Raw genomic sequence first — 20,476 nt, 5'->3', positions numbered from 1 at the left:
GACTCCAGCTTGTCCAGCCATGGGATAACATTGTTTTATTCTCTGATCATGATACACAGTACAATTTTCAATGTTATCATCCACTAGGAGCAAAGCTCCACCTCTGAAACTGCTCCTCTACATTTCTCTCCTTACCTGGGGGGTGCAAAGGACCTTCAGCGCCTTCCTGACACTTCCCACCCGGCCACAGATGTCAAAAGACTGCAAAAAAGACATCCCATTTTAGGTAATTTTCACAAAACCTCTGTGTGTGTATGTGAGTCCAGAAACCCAGCAAACTGTCTCCAAATGGATATTCAGAGGGGAAAAAAGTAACAATGGTGCCAAAAAAGGTTTCATGGTGATCATGAAATATGTAATAAATGGGAATTGACAGCAGGGAAGGGTGGCCAGAAGAGCTCTGGGAGCAGCTGACTGCAAACTGGGGACTTTACAGGACACAAAGAGGGGCTGGCAGCAGTTTGTGGTGGGGACAATGGTCCAGCCCTACAAAGTAGGGAAGGGTTAAATGGACCCATTCCCACACAGGAAGGAAGGGAAAGGGAAATGGGGAAAGGTGGGGAAAAAAGGAAAATAGCTTGCAAACTTAATCTTTATCTTCCCTATCTGCTGGAAGAGAGCAGGGAAAGACACTATGGACTGAACAAGATGTGCAAAGTACCTCTGCAAGGAACAGCCCTGGTGGCACAGCAGGAGCTCTATCTGTCACCTGCAGGGCAGGGGAGGCTGTGCTGCTGCAGGTGCAGAGCTGGAGCAGCCCTGCATGGCCCCAGAGAGCTGCAGGATTGCATTGTTTGGGGTTTTGGTGAGTGATGAAGTGGGCTCACTGCAGGGAATGCCAATGAGATCATCCTACAATGGATGGGCAATCAAATGAAGGCTCCAGTAATGCTTCCAGTCAGAACACAGAGCTCCCAAGCTCCTTCCAGTAATGCTTCCACTCAGCAGCCACCACTTGAGGCTGCCCACTGCCTCAGACCTTCCCTCTTCTAACAAGGATTGGGATCAGCTCTTTTCCACAGTGCAATTCCCACCTGTTTTTGGTTGCTTTACTTACAGCATGACTCTAAAGCCCTTGCTCTGTGTCTCCTCTTCTCCCAGCCCATATTCTGCTCTGTTTCTTCCCCTCTGGAGCTCCCTGTAGCCCCAAAAGCTGTGTGTCTCACAAGCCCAGCATCCATTTCTCACCCATGGAATGATTTTGTAGCATCACTCATTTTACTACTGGGTTACACACACCCAGTGTTTCTGCTCAGAACAGGGTAAAAATACAACCTGGATGTTCTACTTGCAAACACCTGGGATTTCTCCACCAAAATCAGAGGTTCATGACTACACAGCCCAGACTGAGGCACCACCACAGCCCCCATCAGCTCCATGCAACCTCCTGGAAGTGCTCCTGCCCTTTGTGCAGGGGAAGGGGATGCAGCCCAAGCCCAGCCCTGGATTTTAGCCAGGAGCACAGAAGCTCTCAGTGCCAAATTGGCTCCTGTGGTTTTTCTAATGTGGTTTGTGGCTTTGCTAATGTGGGCTCCTTTGGGGATATTTTCAGTGTCTCAGGCAAGGAATTGGGCCTGCAGCTCTGGTGCCTGTAAATGGCATGGACACACCCAGTGCTCCATGCTTGCACTGGGAGAAGGTGCTCCCACTTTTTCTTCACTTCCAAGCAAAGTCTTGGTCTGCTAAGGGTTAACCCCAATCTGGACACAAACTTTCCAAAGTGAAGTTGTTTTTCCAGTCTAGGTCATCCCAACACTCCCTATAAAGGCTTCACAGCACAGAAACATCAAGGTGACCCCTAAGGAATTGCTCTCACCCATGCCAGGGCCTGAGGAGCCTCACTGGGCTCTCTCCCCACAGCCCTCCCTGCCCCTGGGCTCAGCAGCTCTATTTAGCTCAGCCCTGGAGGTCTCAGCTTGTGGCTGAGCTGTGTTCTGAAGGTGCTGGTGCTCAGTTCAGCTGTGCCTTGTTCCAGTTCCCCCTGCTCTGGCCACTCCAGCACAGGGAGTGATTCCTGGAGCCTGTCTGACTGCTGTGGCTCTGCCCTGCAGCTGCTGGACTCTGTCTGACCCTGCCTGGGGAAGCACTCACCCTGCCAGCTGTGGTTTTGAGCTTGGCTCCCCTTGCTCCAAGGAGCAGAAACCCCCACCAGCATCTCCCTACCCTGAGGGCTTCTCCAGCTGCAGAAAATGGCAAATGGAACTGCAGGGAAGCAGTTTTTCCGGGTGTTGAGTTACTTTTTCAAGCAGGGCCACAAGAAAGGTCACTTGAAATCTGCTCTTGTGTGTCTGTGGTCTGCACACCTGAGCTGCCAAACCGCAAGGGCAGGGAAGGAAGGCTTGGATAGAGCAGTGGGTCCAGGCAATGACACCTCTGAGGGCCAGCAATCCTCTCCCACAGCACAAAGAGCAGGACTCAGAGCTGAGGAGGGCTGGATGGGTGTGCAGGGAGCTGCACTGGCCTCCTGTGCTCCTGTTCTGGCAGTGTGTGCTCTGCTCCTGGCTTGGGCTCAGACCTGCTGTGACCAAATCACTTCACTGTCCACAACCTCCTCTGCCTAATTTGCTGACAAGAACTGTAAAGTCCTTGACAGGAGGGGTTGCATGATTCTACTCCTACACAATACAGAACTGCACTATAATTTAGTATTGCTCTGCTGCTCTGAGCTTTTTCCAGCTTGGATATATTCTCTGTTCTTCATTTTTCAGTCTGCTCCTGCAGAGCCACAGGCACAGACAGGTATCTGGGATGGAGCAAGCCTGGCCTTTCTCAGAGGGATGGACACCACACCACTAGAAATGCAACTGTTTCTAGACCTCAGACCTGGCACTGTTCTGACTAAATCACACCTACTCATTTACAGTTGTACAGACTTTATGTTCTTAATGCTCTTATATTTGAGGAAACATTAATTACTCCTGTCCATCACTTGCATCAGCCAGACCAGGAGCTAGAATGGGGCAGAGCTGCCTGTTTCACAGAGGCAGGACTTGGATGTCCCTCTCTCTCCCCATCGCACTCAGAGCTGTGAGTGGCAGAGGAAAGCTCAGAGACAAACACTGAAGTGTCTGCAGCCTGCCTTTGTGTGACATCTGGAGCTGTGGAGACAGCCAGCACCTCTGCCAGCACTGCTCCCCCCAGCCTGGCTCCCCTTCTCCTGCAGCCTCTGCAGAAAGGCATTAGCAGAGCAGCAATGACTTCATGAGTCTGATGCAACACTGGTGAGCAGCCACAGATCCTCCCCCAGCTCAGCAATGCCCACATGCTGGGGAAGCAAAATGCCTTTGGCAGCTGAAGCACGTGGTGTCCTCAGCTGCTGCAGTTTCCTGGGCAAACACAGCCACGACCAAAAGGTGCATTTGTCCCCTTCTGCTGTGCTGCTTCCCCTGCTCCTGCCACAGCTCCCCAGAGGCTGTTAACGAGGTGGTGCTCACCTTGCAGAGGCTGTACATGATGATGAGGATCCCACCGAGGAAGTAGCTGCTGGATGGATCATCTCCCATGATGTATTTGTACCACAGCTGGATGGGCACAAGGGAGCGGAACAGCTGGCTCAGCTCCTCAATAATCAGATAAAACTTTCCCTGCAAGACAACCAGGCAAGTGAGACAATTATTATCACCAAGCCAAAAGAAGAACATTTAATTTGTGCAGGGCTGGTGTTCACTGATCACTGCACTGTTAAATGGTGCAGAGACCACACATGAGACGCAGCTTTCTCTGCAGCCACTGAACTCTGTGCCTAGAAAGGATAAATATCGTTTAAATATTGCTTCATTCCTCCATACGGCTCTGTGACTGACCCAGCTATGCTGCATTTTGGAATTTCAAACTTTAGAAAGGTTATCGATAAATTGTGTATCTGGACAATGCTGCAGAAAAGCAAAGGCTAACGTGGGATTAATATAATGTAAATTATAGATATTATTACTATTATTATTATTATTAGTGAGAAAAGGAAAGCAAGTTAGATGTCTTTGACCTTACACCCCTTCTGGAAGTACAAGGATTAAATGTAAAGTGACCCCAGTCTTCCTGACAATTTTTTTAGGTAATCCCAAAGAATCAAATGAATGATCTGTTTGTCAGTATCCCTAGCTTCCTGCTCAGGTGTGTGTTGGTTCTTGGGCAATGCACAGATAAAAGCACTGGTGCTGAAAAATAAACCCTCGGGGCATTTAAAACTCAAAGAGACCAAACCTTCCTGAAGACCTCGAGGAAGAAAAGGTGGGGAGGGGGAAGTGTGCTGATTGAAATGCTTCTCTCTCAAAAGAGACTCAAAGAATGGGCAACATCCTTTGTAATCCTTCACCAAAGCCTGAATAAGGGGGTCTGATTTAGGGCCACCCCCAGCCCTAACGAGGGCCAGTTAATGGTTTGTCCCACGCTGTTTACAGGGACAGCTGGTGGCAAACTGAGCCCAGAACGATGCTTAATCTGCACTGACATTATCTGGACCGAAAGATTTGGGTTTGTCCTGTCAAAATCCTTTTATTTGCTAAGCTCCTGGAGAAGGGGAAATTCCCCTGGAATGTTGCTGTGTTGTCCCAGTTAGCTTTGTCATCAGTGATGTCATCGCAGGCCAATCACTAATTGCCGAGGTGGGGAGTGGGGATGAAGTCCTCGCAGCCGGGCTGGCAACAGCCAGCGCCCTTCCCCGGGGGCTCGGGATGAGATCACTCGCAGGCCATCCTGCTGCTCCCAACAAATCGAATCCTTCGGAGAGCTCTGGCACGCTCATGAGCTCATATCCCCCGGGACGAGAGTGAGGTCACACCAGCGGTTGCTATCGGACCCGGGCTGCTTCCCTGCTCTCCCCATCCCCTCCTCCTCACTAATCCCAGGTGGCATCGCAGAGCAAACACCGAACAGCAACAATCTGGGGTCCTAAATGCGAGCAATTTATTAAATTAGCACAGAGGTCTCTCTCCAGCCTCGTGCTTCGATGCAATCATCGTTTATTTCGGGAGCTCCTGTGGCAGAAATGACAACGCTGTCACCATGTCCCTCCACACGGCTCTGATGAAAGCTCCCAGCAAGCCCAAGGCAGCAAACTTTGCTTTCTCCAGCTTTTCCTCCCACCCCTCATCCTTCATTGATCCCTGCTTCCCCACAGCTGGGCTGGGACAGGTCACTGCTTGCTCTGCCATTGCATCAGACAGAGCTGCTGGGGCAGCAAGGCTCAATTCTCCTACAGCACAAGTTGGGAGGCACTGAAACACCTGAGTCCACAGCAGGACTGAGGAAAGGTGGGGCAGGGGCAGCCCCAGAGCACAGACAGGCTGGGCAGGTGGAAGTGGCAGCAAGTGATAAACTTCAGCATCTAACCACAACACCTCCATCCTCCCCAGAGCCTTCAGAATTCCCTTTTCTAACGCTGATCTTCAGTTGGCAGTGGTAACTGCAGGGTACCAGGCTTTTTAGCAGCTACAAACTTGGTCACAGCCTCCCAGGAGTGAAGTTAGGTTTTAAAGGATGCATCCTTCCATGCAGCCCCAAACAGCACCCACCTGACCATTAAATATTGACAAGTTTAGAGTGATTCCAGGAGGGAGGCAGCAATACAAGGGCAGCTGACCATCACTGAAGAGAACTAGAAAGTTCTGAATTTTGTCAAGCATCTCAGTGCACCACACCAGCCCCTTTTTTTAAACTAGAAGAGTCAGAAAATCAGAAATCATTCTACAAAGGGCTGCTGCAGAAGTGGGGCCCTCCTTCTGAGCCAGAAGCTTGGAAAATGAGGATTGTTCCCTACAATTTCAGCAGCAAAATGTAGATTTCTGATAGCAGTAACTTACTGCAGACAGCACCCATCAGTGGTAAGCACACCCAACATACCTGTCTGCCACTTCTCAGCCTTGTTATCTCTTGGCTATCTAGGTTACATTTTTCAAAGTCAAATCTTTGTCTTGAGCTGAATTTTGTCTGAAAAATTCAGCAAAAATGTATCATCTGGTTCTTTTTCTTCACGATTAGAACTGTGTTATATGAAGCACAAATATAATAATTTGTCCTGTGCATCTGACTTAGCACAACAGCTTGAAATAAGGCAAGGTTTGCCTCTGTTAGGTGACTTTTCCTATTTGATAAAAACCTGTGTAAATCTGGGAATTTTCCCTTGAATGCACTACAGAGAGATTGAACAGCTCTCTAAGATCAGCAAAATCTCTTTCTGGTGAGCCTGTGAACCAGCCCCAGAGCAGGACTGAACTGTGCAGGAGCCAGCCTTCCAGAGCAAGCTGAGCTGCAGAGATTAAATGTTACCTGAAATTATGGATATTACCTGAAATTATGGCTCCTAATTAGGGTGGAGGTAGGTAAGAGCAGAAAGGCTCTGCTCTCACCAAGGGCTGAGCCTCACCGAAAGTGAGAAGGGCACTGCTGGCCCTGCTTCCTCTGAGTGAGTTCTGTGAGAGCTGCTGCTGCTATCAAACACTTCATTAGCACACGTGGGGAAGGGCTGTGCTGGGATCTAATTTTAGCAGCTCTGCTGATGAGCCTCAGATACCACATGGTGAAATTTTGATTCCTTTTTTCCAATGCTCTGTTAAAAACCAAGTCAGTGCTTTAAGCATAACATTCCATTTTTCTGCACCTCCTTCACCACACTAAAAGACCATTTTTATGCATCAGATCAAGCACTTATTTTGAAAGAGAATTCTGCATTTTTATGCAATTGCACTTTTCCTTCTGTACATGCAGTATTTCATTCTGTAATGCACTATTTTTGCACACTGAGCATGTAACTTCTTGGAATGTTGTTATAGCCTCACTACTTGATGGCAGATCTGCATGTGATCCCTTCCTGCCATTTCAGCTCTGCTCAGAGTAGCACATTTTTAAAATTTCTTCAGTCCCTTTATGACATGAAGCACTACAGAAAACACTTTTAAAACCTCCTTATTTTCACATTGCTGGCTGACCTCAGGGACAGCTTTTCTCTGCATTTTCTAAATGAGGACCTGAGGCACAGAAAGATGAAGGTCAAGGTAAGGCTGTTTTGGTGTCCAAGCTGAGATGTCTGGGATTAGACTTTTTAAAAAGCACTTCATTTTATAGATCACGTTACCATTAAAAGCTGAACCACTGACTTCAGTTTGCAGCTCTACCTGACTTTTCTTGAATCACATAGGAACTATTTGGCAAAGTAAAGGACAGAACTTAATTCTCCAGTGTAGCACTCAAGTTGAACCTACAGAATGCTCTTCCAGCAGTTTCTTTGTTTCCTCTGAACTTTCCAATTGCTGCAACAGCTTCTTTCAATCTCTCACCTTCTTTCAATCTCTCACCTTCATCCTTGGGGCATGGTGAGGGAGGGAAGAAATCTCCCAGAAAAATACCATGGAACAGCATAATTAAAAACTGAATCCCAATCTAGACACAGCAAAGGGGGCACGTTGCAGCAGCAGAAGCAATGCTAATTCCCCCAGAGCCTTGCTGAGCCTTGCCTGTGCAGCCTCCTCTGACATAAGGCTCTGCCTAAGTGCATGTGTGCCTCACCACAAGAAACAGAGAGGCACAGCAAGGTTTGACACAGCGGAATTAGAGTGGGGATGCAACAGAAGTGAGAGAAGTTGCAATGAGGCAACTGCAAGGTGTGATTAGCACTCAAAGGAAGCTCCAAGTCTCACTTGTTCTGTTGCCAGCAGCATTAGGGCATATTCTGAAACAGGGAGATGCTTGAAAAAGCTTTGGAGACCTGCTGGCAAGTTGGATCAGAGGAGAGCAGGCTCTGCTGGGATTTCAGGTCATGGTGCCAGTAGATAAAGTGGTGGGTAGGAGCAGTAAACAGGATTGTGGCACGGAGGGTGCTGGTGAAAATCCATGCAGGACTAATGAGGAGTAATGTCAAGGTGGGACTAGAGGGGGAAATGAGAATTTTAGTGAGTGCACAACACTTCTGAAAATCACATTTTTTGTATCTTAAACTGGGAAAGCACTTAGGAGCAATGATTTTTTTAAAGTTCAGTAGCAGTGAACTTGCAAAGCATGTTTGGGGAGGGGGACAGAGGAGTCCCCACTCCTCAGTACCTGCTCTTATGCCTTAATTAGTTTTTTAATTTTGTAAACAATAAATCCCACACTGCTGACTCTGGGACAGCACACCAGTCCCAGGCTGCAGCAGGGAGAAGTCTTTGTAGGACATGCTGGAATTCCTGTGGCTCCAGAGCATCCAAGCCCAGATTGCTGTCCAAGAAGAGTGAATCTGTTTGTGGGTGAGTTCCCCAGAGAGATGATCTCTCTCAGAAGGGAAAGGGGAAGGAGAGGATGAGCTGTCACCTGTCTGTGAGCACCACTTCAGCCACACTGTGAGGGAACAGCAGGAATAACTTCCATATTGCACAGTATGGAACATCTTTGCCTGGCTATTTTTTATTAAACATCACCTACGTGCCACCTTCCACGGATTTTTTATTGCTTCTATATTTTTAGAGGACTCAAATGCTCTAAGAGCTTTTTTTTCCCCCCCCTTAAGATACAAAAAAGGTGCAGCTTCAGAAGGAATATGGAAATTAATGTGCCAGTTTCCATGGCAGAGCTGTACCCATCTACAGCAGGAAACATGATGTGCACCTGAAGAAGCTTTTTGGTCCAAGGTCCAAGTGCAGAGTTTATACTTGCTGCCACATCCAGGCCAAGTTTTCTCTGACCACACTTGAGGAGATGGTACTTTAAAAATAAAAGCACTAAAAAAACAATCAGCTGAAAAAACCCCACTAAGCAAATCTTTTCAAAGCTGCAGTGAGTGGTGGACAGTACATGTGTGGGCCAGCAATTGCACACCTGTCACTGACACCATTTAAACAGCAAAAAGCAAAAAAATTCACATGAGTAATTGTAGTCTTGCCACAAAACCTCATTTGCAATGTCTAGATCCAGCTTTCAAATTAAACTGATGAGTATTTATTCAATAGTCACTTCCTGCTATGCTTTCAACAAACCAATGTCAGTGTTCTCCTTCTGCATTTTCACTCTTCTGGAAATGAAGTCCCCTGTAGCTTGGCTGCACATCTGCACTGAGCATGCAGAGAAAACTCTTACTTAGGGCTTTCTTATGTATCAGTCATTAAGTTAATTGGAAAAGTGTCCTTGGTATCTTTCTCCCCTATGGAGATAGGGATGCACATATAAAAGAACTCAGGATAACAGATTCTTACAGTTCTTTTTGGTCTGATTTTCTTTCTCCCTCCCCCTACGTTTCACTCACTTCTCCAGCTTAGACTGCTGACAACAACATGAGGAGGGGATGGGAGACTTGCAGGCACCTGGGATTTCCTAAGTGAAATCTTTGGCAACTGTGTCTTTTTATTATTTATTTCCTTATTTTGAATTCCACCCCCCTCAAGCTGTCATTCCTTAGCAGTGCAAATGAAAAGCTGCCACTGATGTGTGTACAACAATGGAAGCCTCTGCAGGCCACATGGCTCCTGCAGTTTAATTTACTTTAATTCATTTTATATTGAACCAAATGATCTTATTTGCCTTTTTTAATGGAGAAGCCTTCAGCATGCAGGGTGGGAGCCAAGCCCCCCCTTGCAAAGGAATGATGAGCTCAGCTGTTATTGAAACTTGTACCCAGCTTGATGTGCCTGTCACAGCTCCAGGGGAGGCAGGGACACCTCCAGGCACAGGTATGATCCTTCTGGAAACTCCACAGGCTCCAGAGGTGTCAGAGCAGTCTGATGCTGGGGTTACCTTCCTTCTCCTGCCTTTCTCTCCTACTCACAAGCTCTTCTTTCACTGCATAAATCCAAACGTTATCTTAGACCAAAAGATGGGCCATACTAGGAACATGACCCAGGAATTGTGGATGGGGAGCACTGAGTGTTCTAACCCAAATTTTTCATGTGTTTACTATCAAAATGAAAAGATGCAACCAACTGAGGTAAGCAGGGTTTAGTGCTATTCACTATTCTCATTAATGATCTAGATGGAACAGATTAATGTACAGCTGACAGTAAACTGGGAAAGGCTGTAAACACACTGGAAAGAAGGATTATATTCCAAATTCATCTTGACACACTGGAGAAAGGGTCTGGAAAACAGGGAGGGAACGAAGACAGTCCACAAGAGAAGAATAAGATCTGGAATTAACCATCTCTGAGAAAAGAAAAAAAATTTGCTGGTGTTCAGTCTACAGACAAGAGCAAGGGGGGAGATGAAGACTGATAAATAAAAGTAAAAACCACATAGTATTCAGAGAAGACCAGAATCCCAAGGAGAAGCAGGAAAAGCCAGGCTAGCTCTGCAAGTGCCTTTGAACTTCCTAAATGAGGAAAATCTGAAGAGCCAGCTCAGAGGCTGAGTGCAGGATGATCAAAGTTCCTCACGTGGGCAAGTTTTAGGATCTATTGCTGACTGCCAGCAAGAAGGGACTGCAAGGGAGCTCAGGATTAAACCCCTCTGTGCTGAATGCCACCCCTGAGAGTGCAGCAACCTCCACTTCAGACCCACTCTTAGGGGAGCAAGAGGCTGCTGTTCTGAGTAGTTATATTGGCACAAAAACTTCTCACTATGTATAAATACATCTTAAAAAAATTTAGCTCTACTGAGTTCAATTTATAGTTCTCCAGCAGCCTATTACCATGAAGTGACAACCACCCAGAAGTTCATAAACTCCAAGCTGGGCTTCAAGCAGAAATACTACTGGGAGGACATTGGGAGGAAGAGAATAACTTTGTATCTGGCAAGTATTTAGACAACAGAAAGCAAAAAACATGATAAAAATTTTGGTCCAAGTTCATGTGCATAAATTGCACTAGAACTGTGCTGAGCAAAAGCTTCCATTTAAAACCCCCTCATCTGTGTGGCACTGTGCTGGCCTGCAGAAGTCAGCTGGGTCACCAGGCTCAGGGAAAGAGCTCAGCTATGTGATTACCAATTACAGTTTCCACAGTGTCCTGTGGTTCTCCTGGAGCTCTCCCATCCCAGTTGGATCTTGCGTAATTTGTGACACCAGATCTCAGCCCAAGCTGGCTTAATGGATGCACTGCAGGTTGGGGGAGCAAACCAAACTCAGAGTGGAAGGTAACAGCAGTCTCAGGGGACAGGGCACAGTGAGACCATCCACAACATCCTAAGACAAAAAGTGAGACACATTGCTATCCAGAAAAAGGTATTAAAAATGAAGCATCTGTGCTCTGAATCATTACAGGCCCTTGACAGATGTGATCTTCCCAGCCTCTCACTGGAGCTGCAAATAAAGACCCCATCTCTTTCTTCTCCCCCGACAAGGATTAATGAGTACTTGGGATGGCTCTCAGACAAGCAAGCAAAGGCTGTGAACCTTTTCCAACACTGCAATTTATCTTGGGAAGACTATTCACATCACTTCTCCCTCCCTCCCCAGGCTGGATTATGCTCTGACCCAGCACATTAATCTCCCAAAATATAATAATAATAATAGTAGAGGAAGAAAAAAAAAAGCTGGACGATTGCCAGAAATAAATTAATAACCATCTCAAATAGCCCTGCTGTGCAGGAACAAACTGCTCAACTCCCCTGCCACCCATGTCATTTCTAAGCAAAACTATTCCCAGTTTAGATACCCCCCAAAGTGCCCTGCCTGAGACTTTCAGCAATTAATGCTGGTACCTTGCATCTATAGAGTGCCTTTCATCCCAACAGCTGCCAGAAAGTTTCTTACTGAATGCAAATAGTACACATTGCTACATCTGCCACTGAAATGTGGATGTTACTGAGTGGAGAAAGAGGCAGCATTAGAGATCTGTAGAAGCAAAAACATATGAAAAGGTATTTTAAGAAAGATAATGTAGTGAGAAAGTTTCCAAAGTTGGGACTAGTCTAGGTGGGGTTTCATGAAAATTTAAATATGTGAAGCATTTAATTAAAATGTTTCTTCACCCATGGTTAGATCTGGTGCTGTCTTTTGTGGTATCACTAGCTTAAATTTAACCCTACTGCTTCTTTGACCCAAGTGGAAAGCCAAAGAGACAAATACTTGCAACTTCTTCCCATGAAATGAAGAGGTTCCTGCTTCAGAAATACGTATGTACAGAGATTATTCAGAAAACAAGACTTAAAGTCAATGAAAAAAGCAGTTCTCTGGTTGCTAGCACCAATTCCTCCTCAAGCAGAGCTTACCTCACCTCTCTGGACTTTAATCATTGCTGATAGTACCAAACCCTTGCTCAGGCCTCTGATGGCTCAAAAACCAACCCTCAATACCCAGCTGACTTTCTGTCAAAGTTTTATCAAGAAATTTTAATATTTTTATTCTTCCATCCATATTTGGCCCTGGCACAGGGTGCCCAGAGAAGCTGTGGCTGCCCCTGGATCCCTGGCAGTGTCCAAGGCCAGGCTGGATACTGGGGCTTGGAGCAACCTGGGACAGTGGAAGGTGTCCCTGCCCATGGCAGGGGGTGGAATGAGATGGGCTTTAAGGTCCCTTCCAACCTAAATCATTCCATGATTCTCTGATTCCATGTTGCAAACATGTTGTAAAGGTATAAGCTTACCAAAGACAAAGGTTTGTTCTTCTGGAAGAGTCTCCTACCTTTGACTTGACAGCGAGGATGATCTTGGGCAGAGCCACGACGAGGCATTTCAGGGCGATGGTGAGGTACTTGAGCACAAAGTCTGCGATGCCCACGATCCACATGAGGTCAAAGAAGTCCAGCCTGTCCAGGTTGGGTTTCAGGAATATAAGGCTGAAAGGCATGAGACACCAAAGCTCAACTATCAATGAGGAGAACCTGGCTGAAGCTCCTTGTATTCACTGCTGGCTAGAGAGAGCCTAGAAACTCCCCTGAAGCCCAGGAAGTTCTCAAGGGCAATAGGAGTAAGACATGCAAATTAGACCTGTGGTTCCTCTGGGCCTCTTGGCTTTGCTCTTGACCAGTTATACTGAGGTCAGCAGGTTTGCCCACTGTCCCAAAACAGGACTCAAACACCTCTAAAATCTGTCTTGGAAGACAGCAATCTCCATAACCTGCCTTTCCCACTGCCACAGAGCCTCTGGTGTGCTGGCAGTGCCCTCAGTGCACAGGCTTGCTCCATGGGGTCTGGGTGTAACAGCTTATCCTGGGAAGTCCTACATCCTAGGACTTAACTTCCTAACCTAGTTATGGACCCCTGGGGAAGTGAACACCCCCACAGCCTCTGAGGCTGGTTTGCCACAGGGGCAAAGTCCCTAAAGCTCCTTGTGCTTGGAACAAAGTGGTGACAAAGGAAACTCTGTCCCAGCCATGGTGGAAAGGTCCATGCTCTGCCAGTGGCCACTGCCTAAAGCAGAACAAGAGCTCTGTTAATACTCTTACCTGAACCAAAGATCCAAAAAAGTAATGCCCCTTACATGATGGCATTTCCTGGGCTGAACATTTGCTGTTTTAAAAAAGTGGAGTCTGGGACAGCAGAATTTCACCCAGCAATGGGCAGGAGATATTGACCTGAGCAACAATGAGAACTAGACCCTACTCAGGCTGAAACTACAGGATTTGTCTTCAGGGTATTTACCTGCTAAAGCCTCATGGCAGAAAGCAAAAACTTAACAGAAAAAAAAAAAAAAAAGGCAAAGTAAAGTAACCAACCCAAAATGAAAAGCCTGAACATGAATTTAAAATACTCACAACACTGGCACAGCACAACAGGTAAAATTACACCCTAAAAACAGAAACAGAATCAGAGACTTTACTACTATTCATGCACTAGAAACAAGAGAAATAAAAAATAAGCCAGAAGGAAACAAAACTGAAGCAGCCATTTCTAATAATAAGCAGGGACAGTGCTGAACCAAATCCATTAGTACAAACTTTTCTGTATTTGAGAAGTAATTTAATTAGTAATTGAAAAGCAAAGATATCTTAATTACCTCAGACCCAAGCGCCTCCAAGCCCTGAGAACACTGGAGTAAAACACTGCTATTTCATCTCCTGTTTATCTCCTGTCCTAGACTCAAAGCTTGATAGACTGAAGACATTACATGAAGAGGAAAATCAGTGACTCAATTCCTTATCTGCTTCTGACACCTGCACTTAATGTTCAGTGGTCAAAATGGGAATTCAGAGGTCCCTCTAGGAAAGAATCCACCCTGCATTGATACAGGTACTGTATCATTACACCCTGGCCCTTTGACACACTGCTTATGCCATTTATTGATAGGAGGACAATCCACTGCTAAAGTGACACACACATTCTTTTCCTTCACTGAAACATATCACAAAGATGTAACAAAGACAGCAGATACTTTAGGCACACACACTTCCTTTCCCAAAAGAGGGAAAGGCTTCCCTCTTTTCCTCCCTGGCAATTATCACCTGCCTCCATCCTGTACAATGTAAATTTTGCCCACCTGTTGTAGAGCTGCTGAGAGCTGAATGTGTAAAGCAAGTACAGGGTGTTTCCAGTGAGAAAGGCCAGGATCCAGAAGACAACCAGCACTGATCTCTTCTCCTGAGCAAGGAAAAGAAGAGTTCTTTCAATTTGAAATCTCAAGACTTGACCTGAGCCTTCAACTGCTAAAAAATCCAACCCAGGGGATGCAAATGTATAATGAAGTGTTCAGGATTAGTTTATTTACACAGGACTAAGACTCAGAACCAGGGTGCTAGGTAAAGACATATATGAACACAAGTAGAAATGCCTCTCACTCAGGTAATCTTTCCAGATGAAGTAACTTCAGAGAAATTAATTGAAATAAGCTGGTGAAAACAACAGCCTTGCTTGCAGAGTGTATCTTCAAAGCTGGGATCTTTCTTGGGGCATCTAAAATCTCCTGATATTCAAAATGCAGTAAGACAAGCAGATTAAAATGAAGTCCATTCCATATATTGTCCTAAATTCTGAGCTGTCACCTGGTTGGAGTGACACTTCATCAAAGGGGTGTTTAATAAATAGATCCAAAATCACTCAGTTAAAGGCTTAGCTAAATCAAATATACCCTATCACTACATGCAGCCCATCTGGGTGTTATCCAAGAACATGGAGATTCTGGGACATGCATTTTTTACTGAAAAAATAATTAAAGGTCAAAAGAATTGCAAATTTTGGAATGGAATGTTACAGACAGAAGCTGGATAGCAGATGACCTTGATCTGGGTCTTGGCCCTGAGTAATTCTGGGGAGTAAATTTTACTCCTGAGAGGAAAATACCCACCATTTTTCTTATGAGCTGATTTATTAAGAAAGGAGGTCTCTGTAGCTGCTCAACAGCCAGGGCTGAGATTTAAAGCAGGCAGATTAAGGGGCACACTGCTGGAAGGACAGAGGTGCAGAGTGCAAGGCAACAGCAATCTGTTACTGGATTGTGCCATTTATCTGTTCATTCAGCACTGGATCACATTGATTCCACTGCTGCTGGTAGATACAAGTATGCACTTGTGCCACTCATGTAACTCTAACAAAAAAGCAATTTTAGCCTTGTGCCTTTAGTGCTACTGAAATGTTCTTCTGACCCAGAAGATCAGAAGACCAGAAAACCAGATCTGCTGGTTTCTTTATGTTCTAAGCATATTATGCACAGAGCATTATAAAGATACTAGCAAGCAATACATCTACAAAATCATTCAGCTGAACATCTCAAAACATTATCTAAATGCTAATAAGTTAAATCTCATCATTAACAAGTCAAATAGGTTTCAGCATCTCTGCTGTACATGATGGGAAACCAAGAGAAGTGCTGGAATAGACACTGCCAGTCAGAGGCAGAAGAAGCAGATTGCAACATCCTTGACCTGTCCTCTGTTTTACTATGCCACACTTTCACAAAAAAAGCAGGAGAGAAACTGTGGGAGAGCATCTGTGGGGAGAAGAAGAAGAAGACAGATCTGTACACATACAAATGCATTCAGACTACACTGCAGTTGAAGGTTCGACACAGATGTTATTTTGAGCATGGAGAATGATCTTTCCTGGGAATTTAAGAAAGTAAAATGATGAACTCACCTTCAGAGCCACCTGTTCTCGGAGCGTGGAGTTGGCGTAGGCGAACGTGCTGGCCATGCCAATGCACACAGCAATTCCTGCAGGGAAAGGCAGTGTCAGAGTGGAACTGCTGATGTGTTTGACTTGATTTCACAACTGCCACCCTACCAGCAAGACCTAGAGACAGCTCTGAAGGGAGAAGCCTTGGTAACATCCTCAGCCTCAGAGGAATGTCAAGGAGAAATCAGGAAAAGGAATAGAACTGGTCAGGACAGGAAACAGATGGATCTGACCCAGATGAAAACAGCTTGGATTGAAAGTAGGGTGAATTTATCACATGCATCATCCCATGCATTTGAATATGTTTCCTTCATGCTAGACTCCATCTGGCCACTGTCACATGGATAAATGTATTGGACATCACAGCCTGATAAAGCTTCCCAATCACTCTCTAATCACAGTTCAAAAAGCATGGATGCTCACCAAGCTTGTGCTGGAAACAAACTTTAGCCAGGAGGATCAGGATGAAGGGAAGTCCCTTCTGCAGCCAGCCAATCACAGCTTTCAGCTCCGAAAGAGCTGGGGCTGGAGTTCCAGCCTGTTCCTCAGTGCCCTCCTCAGCGTGCCCGTGCCGGTCCCCCCCTGCCATGTGCAGCAGAGAGGAGCCCCGGTGGTGGCTGTGGTGGAAGTGATGGGATGGCTGCCGGTGGTGAAACGGGGCTCCCTCAGCTCGGCTGGCTCCCTCCTCCCTCGGGGCTGGCATCTGGATGAACACTTCCCCACCGCCTGCCGAAGAGCCCAGCACCAGCCCCGACTGGAAGGGCGTGGCAGTGATGGTGCCCGAGGGGATCCCGGCCAGCCCCGAGAACAGCTGCTGCGGAGAGGAGGCTTCAGCCTTCAGGCTTTCAAAAACTCCACTTTCATCCACGCTGGTTTCAGAACTGACTGTCTGGCTCCGGTTTCTGCAGTGGGAAGAGATTAAAGTGATTAAACGAAAATGAGTGCACAGAACTTTGTGGTCTTGTAGCCCAACCCTACCTGCAGTGATTCCAGAGTTCCTCACACATTATCAGAATACCAAGGTCTCCACCTGACACGTGCTTTTCCCTCTCTTTGCTGTTGGGAAGTCACAGTGCAGAACTAGAGTCAAGTAACCAGACTCCTCAGATAAAATCAGAGAACTTCTAAAGCCCTGACCAAAAGGCACCAATTCTTCACCCAAGGAATGAAGCTCCCAAATACCTTGTTTACTTTTGGAGAAACTGAAGAAATAATACATCCAATACCAAATCAAACATCTTCCACATTGATTTTAGTATTTAAGGAAAAACATACAAAACCCCATGAAACTTGACACAGCACCACCGAGTCAAGTCATATTATAAACAAACAAATTAACTAAGCTAACTCAAAGAATTACCTAGTCCCAAAATCTTCTGTCTTTATTTCGGGACAATAACTACCTGCCCACTGATGAATTACACCAATAAGAGACAGAATCACTGGGGAAAAGAAGTGTTGAGAGCTGCTTGTGTGTCCCTGACCTGACAAATATTATAAGTGAAGGATGTGTTCATGGGTCCAGATAAATTCTTTTATATTTCTGGCAAATGGGCCATGGATGTACCCAAATTACTGGGCACTGGACAGAACTGTTTCTGCACTCATTCTTTCCTGAGCGTGTTGGAATACAGCCAGATTCCAAAAAGAAAGTCTAAATAACTTCATCCTAACAGCAAAAGACGAGAGGTTTTCTTTACTAGAAGTCAGTACAAGGAAAGTTTATATGACAGGGAGCAATCCAGGTAACAAACAATGATCACCAGGCAGTAAATGCCTGACAGCAAATAGCTCTCTAACTTGCAAAAGGAGAGTAAACAAATAAATAAACCTCACCAAGAGGCAAAGCCCACAAATCAGGCCTGTTGCAGAGCTTTGGTCTCTCTTGATTTTAATCCCTGGAGATCTCTTTAGAAACAGTGGTCATGAGCTGAGGCAGTACTACAGGGCTCTGACTCCTCTCTCCCTCCATGGGTTCAAATGCCTCCCCAGGCACCCTCCAGGGCACAGAGCACTGCCTGTCACCTCCCTCTGGGGACAGCTTCAAACCTCTCTGGGCAAACTTTCCCACCATGTAAACTCCTAATAAGGCTTTTTACAGCTGCACCCCATTCCCTCTGTCTCTCCACCGGCTCCAGCAAAGAATCAAGTCAACAAGACATGCAAACCTCTTTCTGGTTCAAAATATTCCTGAACCAGGCCTTTAAATTCACACATAACATTACAATTCAGGGTCTTACAACTACCAGCTCACAGCTACAATTTACAGACTTAAAATTCACAACTTATTTTTGGGAATGTAACAAACAGACTGGGTGGAACCCAGTGTTACAAATAAAGACACAACTATTGTTTGGAATAATACTACCAGGATACACAACTATGCTTTTGGCAGGAAGGAATTAATCTGGGACATATTTAAAAACAAACAAAGTTTGTTGAAGTTGTTAGGCTGGAGTAGTGAAGACCAGTGGCAAAAGCATTTCCTTCTACAGTCAGAAAAACTTCAGTCTCTCTTGCTGACAATATGGATTTACACTGTTAAAGCTCAGAAAGCATCATGCAGAAAAAACCTGAAGATGGCTTTTTTCTCCCCCTGAAATTAAGAATGGTACCATGCTAGCAGTGGCCATGACATTAAGCTTCAATTCTACTTGAAAAGCCACTATAGAAAAGAAAATATTTACCAACAATCTTTCACTTATAATCTCAGCTCAGACAGCAATAAAATTTGTTAATTCCACCTTTGTCTTGAAGTAATTAGATTAGTTTTTTCTGTAGGAAAAAACCTCATGCTCTAACTCTGGAAAAGCACCAGGGAATATTTAGTAGCAGAACAACAATGGCAAGGCTCCCATGCTGATGTTAGAATTACAGAAACGAATTAGAGGTATTCTGCTTCTAAATACTCACATACACAAAGCTACATACAGACTCTGGGAAGATGTAAAGGATCACCCAAACTCTTTATAAAACACTAAGTCAGAGTAGTTTGGAGCTAAAGAACAGCAGACTTTTTAAACACCTTAATGAGAGAAGTGTAAATAGTTTCTGTTCACACTGGTTGGTCCTTGCACACTGACAGTGCTCAGGTTCCCCATAGGACTGTGCCATGGATCTCTCCTCCAGAGCTCCAAACATTCTGCCCATGCTAAACCAGCTGTCTCCAGATGTGCCATACTGGATCATCCTGAAACACTGTGGTTGTCAGCAGTCAATAACTGATAGGAAGGAAAAGATTAAACCCTCTCTCTAAAATCCCCAAACTTGAGCAGAAAGCCTGGCCACACCACATGCACAGGAATTCAGTGTCCTTCTCAATTTCAAGCTTCCATCTTCTAAAACACCCTTTACACTTAAATCAGAACATTTCCTCTTGTAAGAGGAAAATGGAAGAAAGAAGAAGGGGAAGGATTTACCTTTCAGGAGGCACGGTGTCAGTGTTGCTGCTGTGCCGCCTCTGCATTTTCCTCAGCACCTTAAAACACAACACGCTCAACATGAACCCTGTGGCTCAGCAAATCCCAGTGTGGCTACTGGCACAAGCCCTGGAGGCAGAGGGCTGTGGGACCCACTCAGCTGGGGACATGGCTGGCACGAATCATTTGCTTCTGGAACAGAACACCTCGAGCTCCCATTTGTTTCTCAGTACACTTGCAAAGAGACAACTTCAGATGGCAAAGGTCTCCAGACTGGGCAGGAATTAGTCAGGTCCCCTTCTGCAGGATGTGGCTGTCACAAGGAGGGTACAGCTCTGGGATGGAGTGTCCTGGGAGAGAACACAGGGACATCTAACAGCAGCTCTCAATGTGACGTTTGACTGAACATCTTCTTGATGAAATCTGTTCTTCCTCTTCTGCAGAAACTTGCTTTGCAAAGCAAAACTGAGAGGGAATGAAAGAAAACAAATGTGTAAACATTTTAAATGAAAAAAATACAATTAGGTCACCACAACATTTTTAAATAAGGAACTCATTCATTTGAATCTACAAAAAATGCCATTTGCAAACTCTGCACATGGCCCCAGACAATAATAGCTACTTTATAAAATATTAAGGCTAAAATGTAAATACGCTTGAGTATAAAAAGTCATTATTTATAACATTTCATAGTGTATGGTTATATATAAATAAATGTGTAGCCCTATACCTGTACTGTGTAAAGGCATAATGGCTCTGGGAAGGTTTGCCAGCTGTCTGAAAGCACAGTACCTGAACAAGAGCTTTATTCACACGAGTAAGGTGCCACAGTGGGAGACATGGAAGCCCAAGAGCACGCAGACATTCACAGATACAGTGTCTCACACAGTCCAAGACAGTTCAGATTTCAAACTCATCTCAGGTCCTTCAGGCAGGGTGACTGTCAAGCACCTGGCCCCCGTGGTCACACAGGCCCACCTGGAAGAAGCACATACAGAGAGTAATTTTCAGCACAGCACAAAGAGTTTTACCCCTCCATCTCCCTGGGAAAGGCAGAGATGTGGAGGAACCCTTGGGTGCTTCAACCCCAGCCCACATGCATGATCCAACAAGGC

General features: G+C 45.5%; 1 protein-coding gene across 1 annotated transcript in view; it reads right to left on the bottom strand.

The window, feature by feature from the left end:
• RNFT2 (ring finger protein, transmembrane 2) overlaps positions 1–20,476 on the bottom strand; it is a 24,868-nt gene extending 4,392 nt beyond the window's left edge. The window contains exons 1-8 of the mRNA XM_085076162.1: positions 20,154–20,476; positions 19,362–19,826; positions 16,366–16,844; positions 15,904–15,980; positions 14,312–14,412; positions 12,518–12,671; positions 3,435–3,584; positions 136–201 (exon numbers count right to left, since the gene is read on the bottom strand). Of these exons, the coding sequence (XP_084932288.1) occupies positions 136–201; positions 3,435–3,584; positions 12,518–12,671; positions 14,312–14,412; positions 15,904–15,980; positions 16,366–16,844; positions 19,362–19,444 (1,110 nt within the window). The 5' untranslated portion in view covers positions 19,445–19,826; positions 20,154–20,476. The remainder of the gene's footprint in view (positions 1–135; positions 202–3,434; positions 3,585–12,517; positions 12,672–14,311; positions 14,413–15,903; positions 15,981–16,365; positions 16,845–19,361; positions 19,827–20,153) is intronic.

The sequence above is a fragment of the Lichenostomus cassidix genome, chromosome 15, assembly GCF_008360975.1.
Source record: "Lichenostomus cassidix isolate B80296 chromosome 15, HeHo_3.0, whole genome shotgun sequence".
In the NCBI taxonomy this organism is placed as follows: Eukaryota; Metazoa; Chordata; class Aves; order Passeriformes; family Meliphagidae; genus Lichenostomus; species Lichenostomus cassidix.
This window is presented reverse-complemented; position numbering and strand designations above follow the sequence as displayed.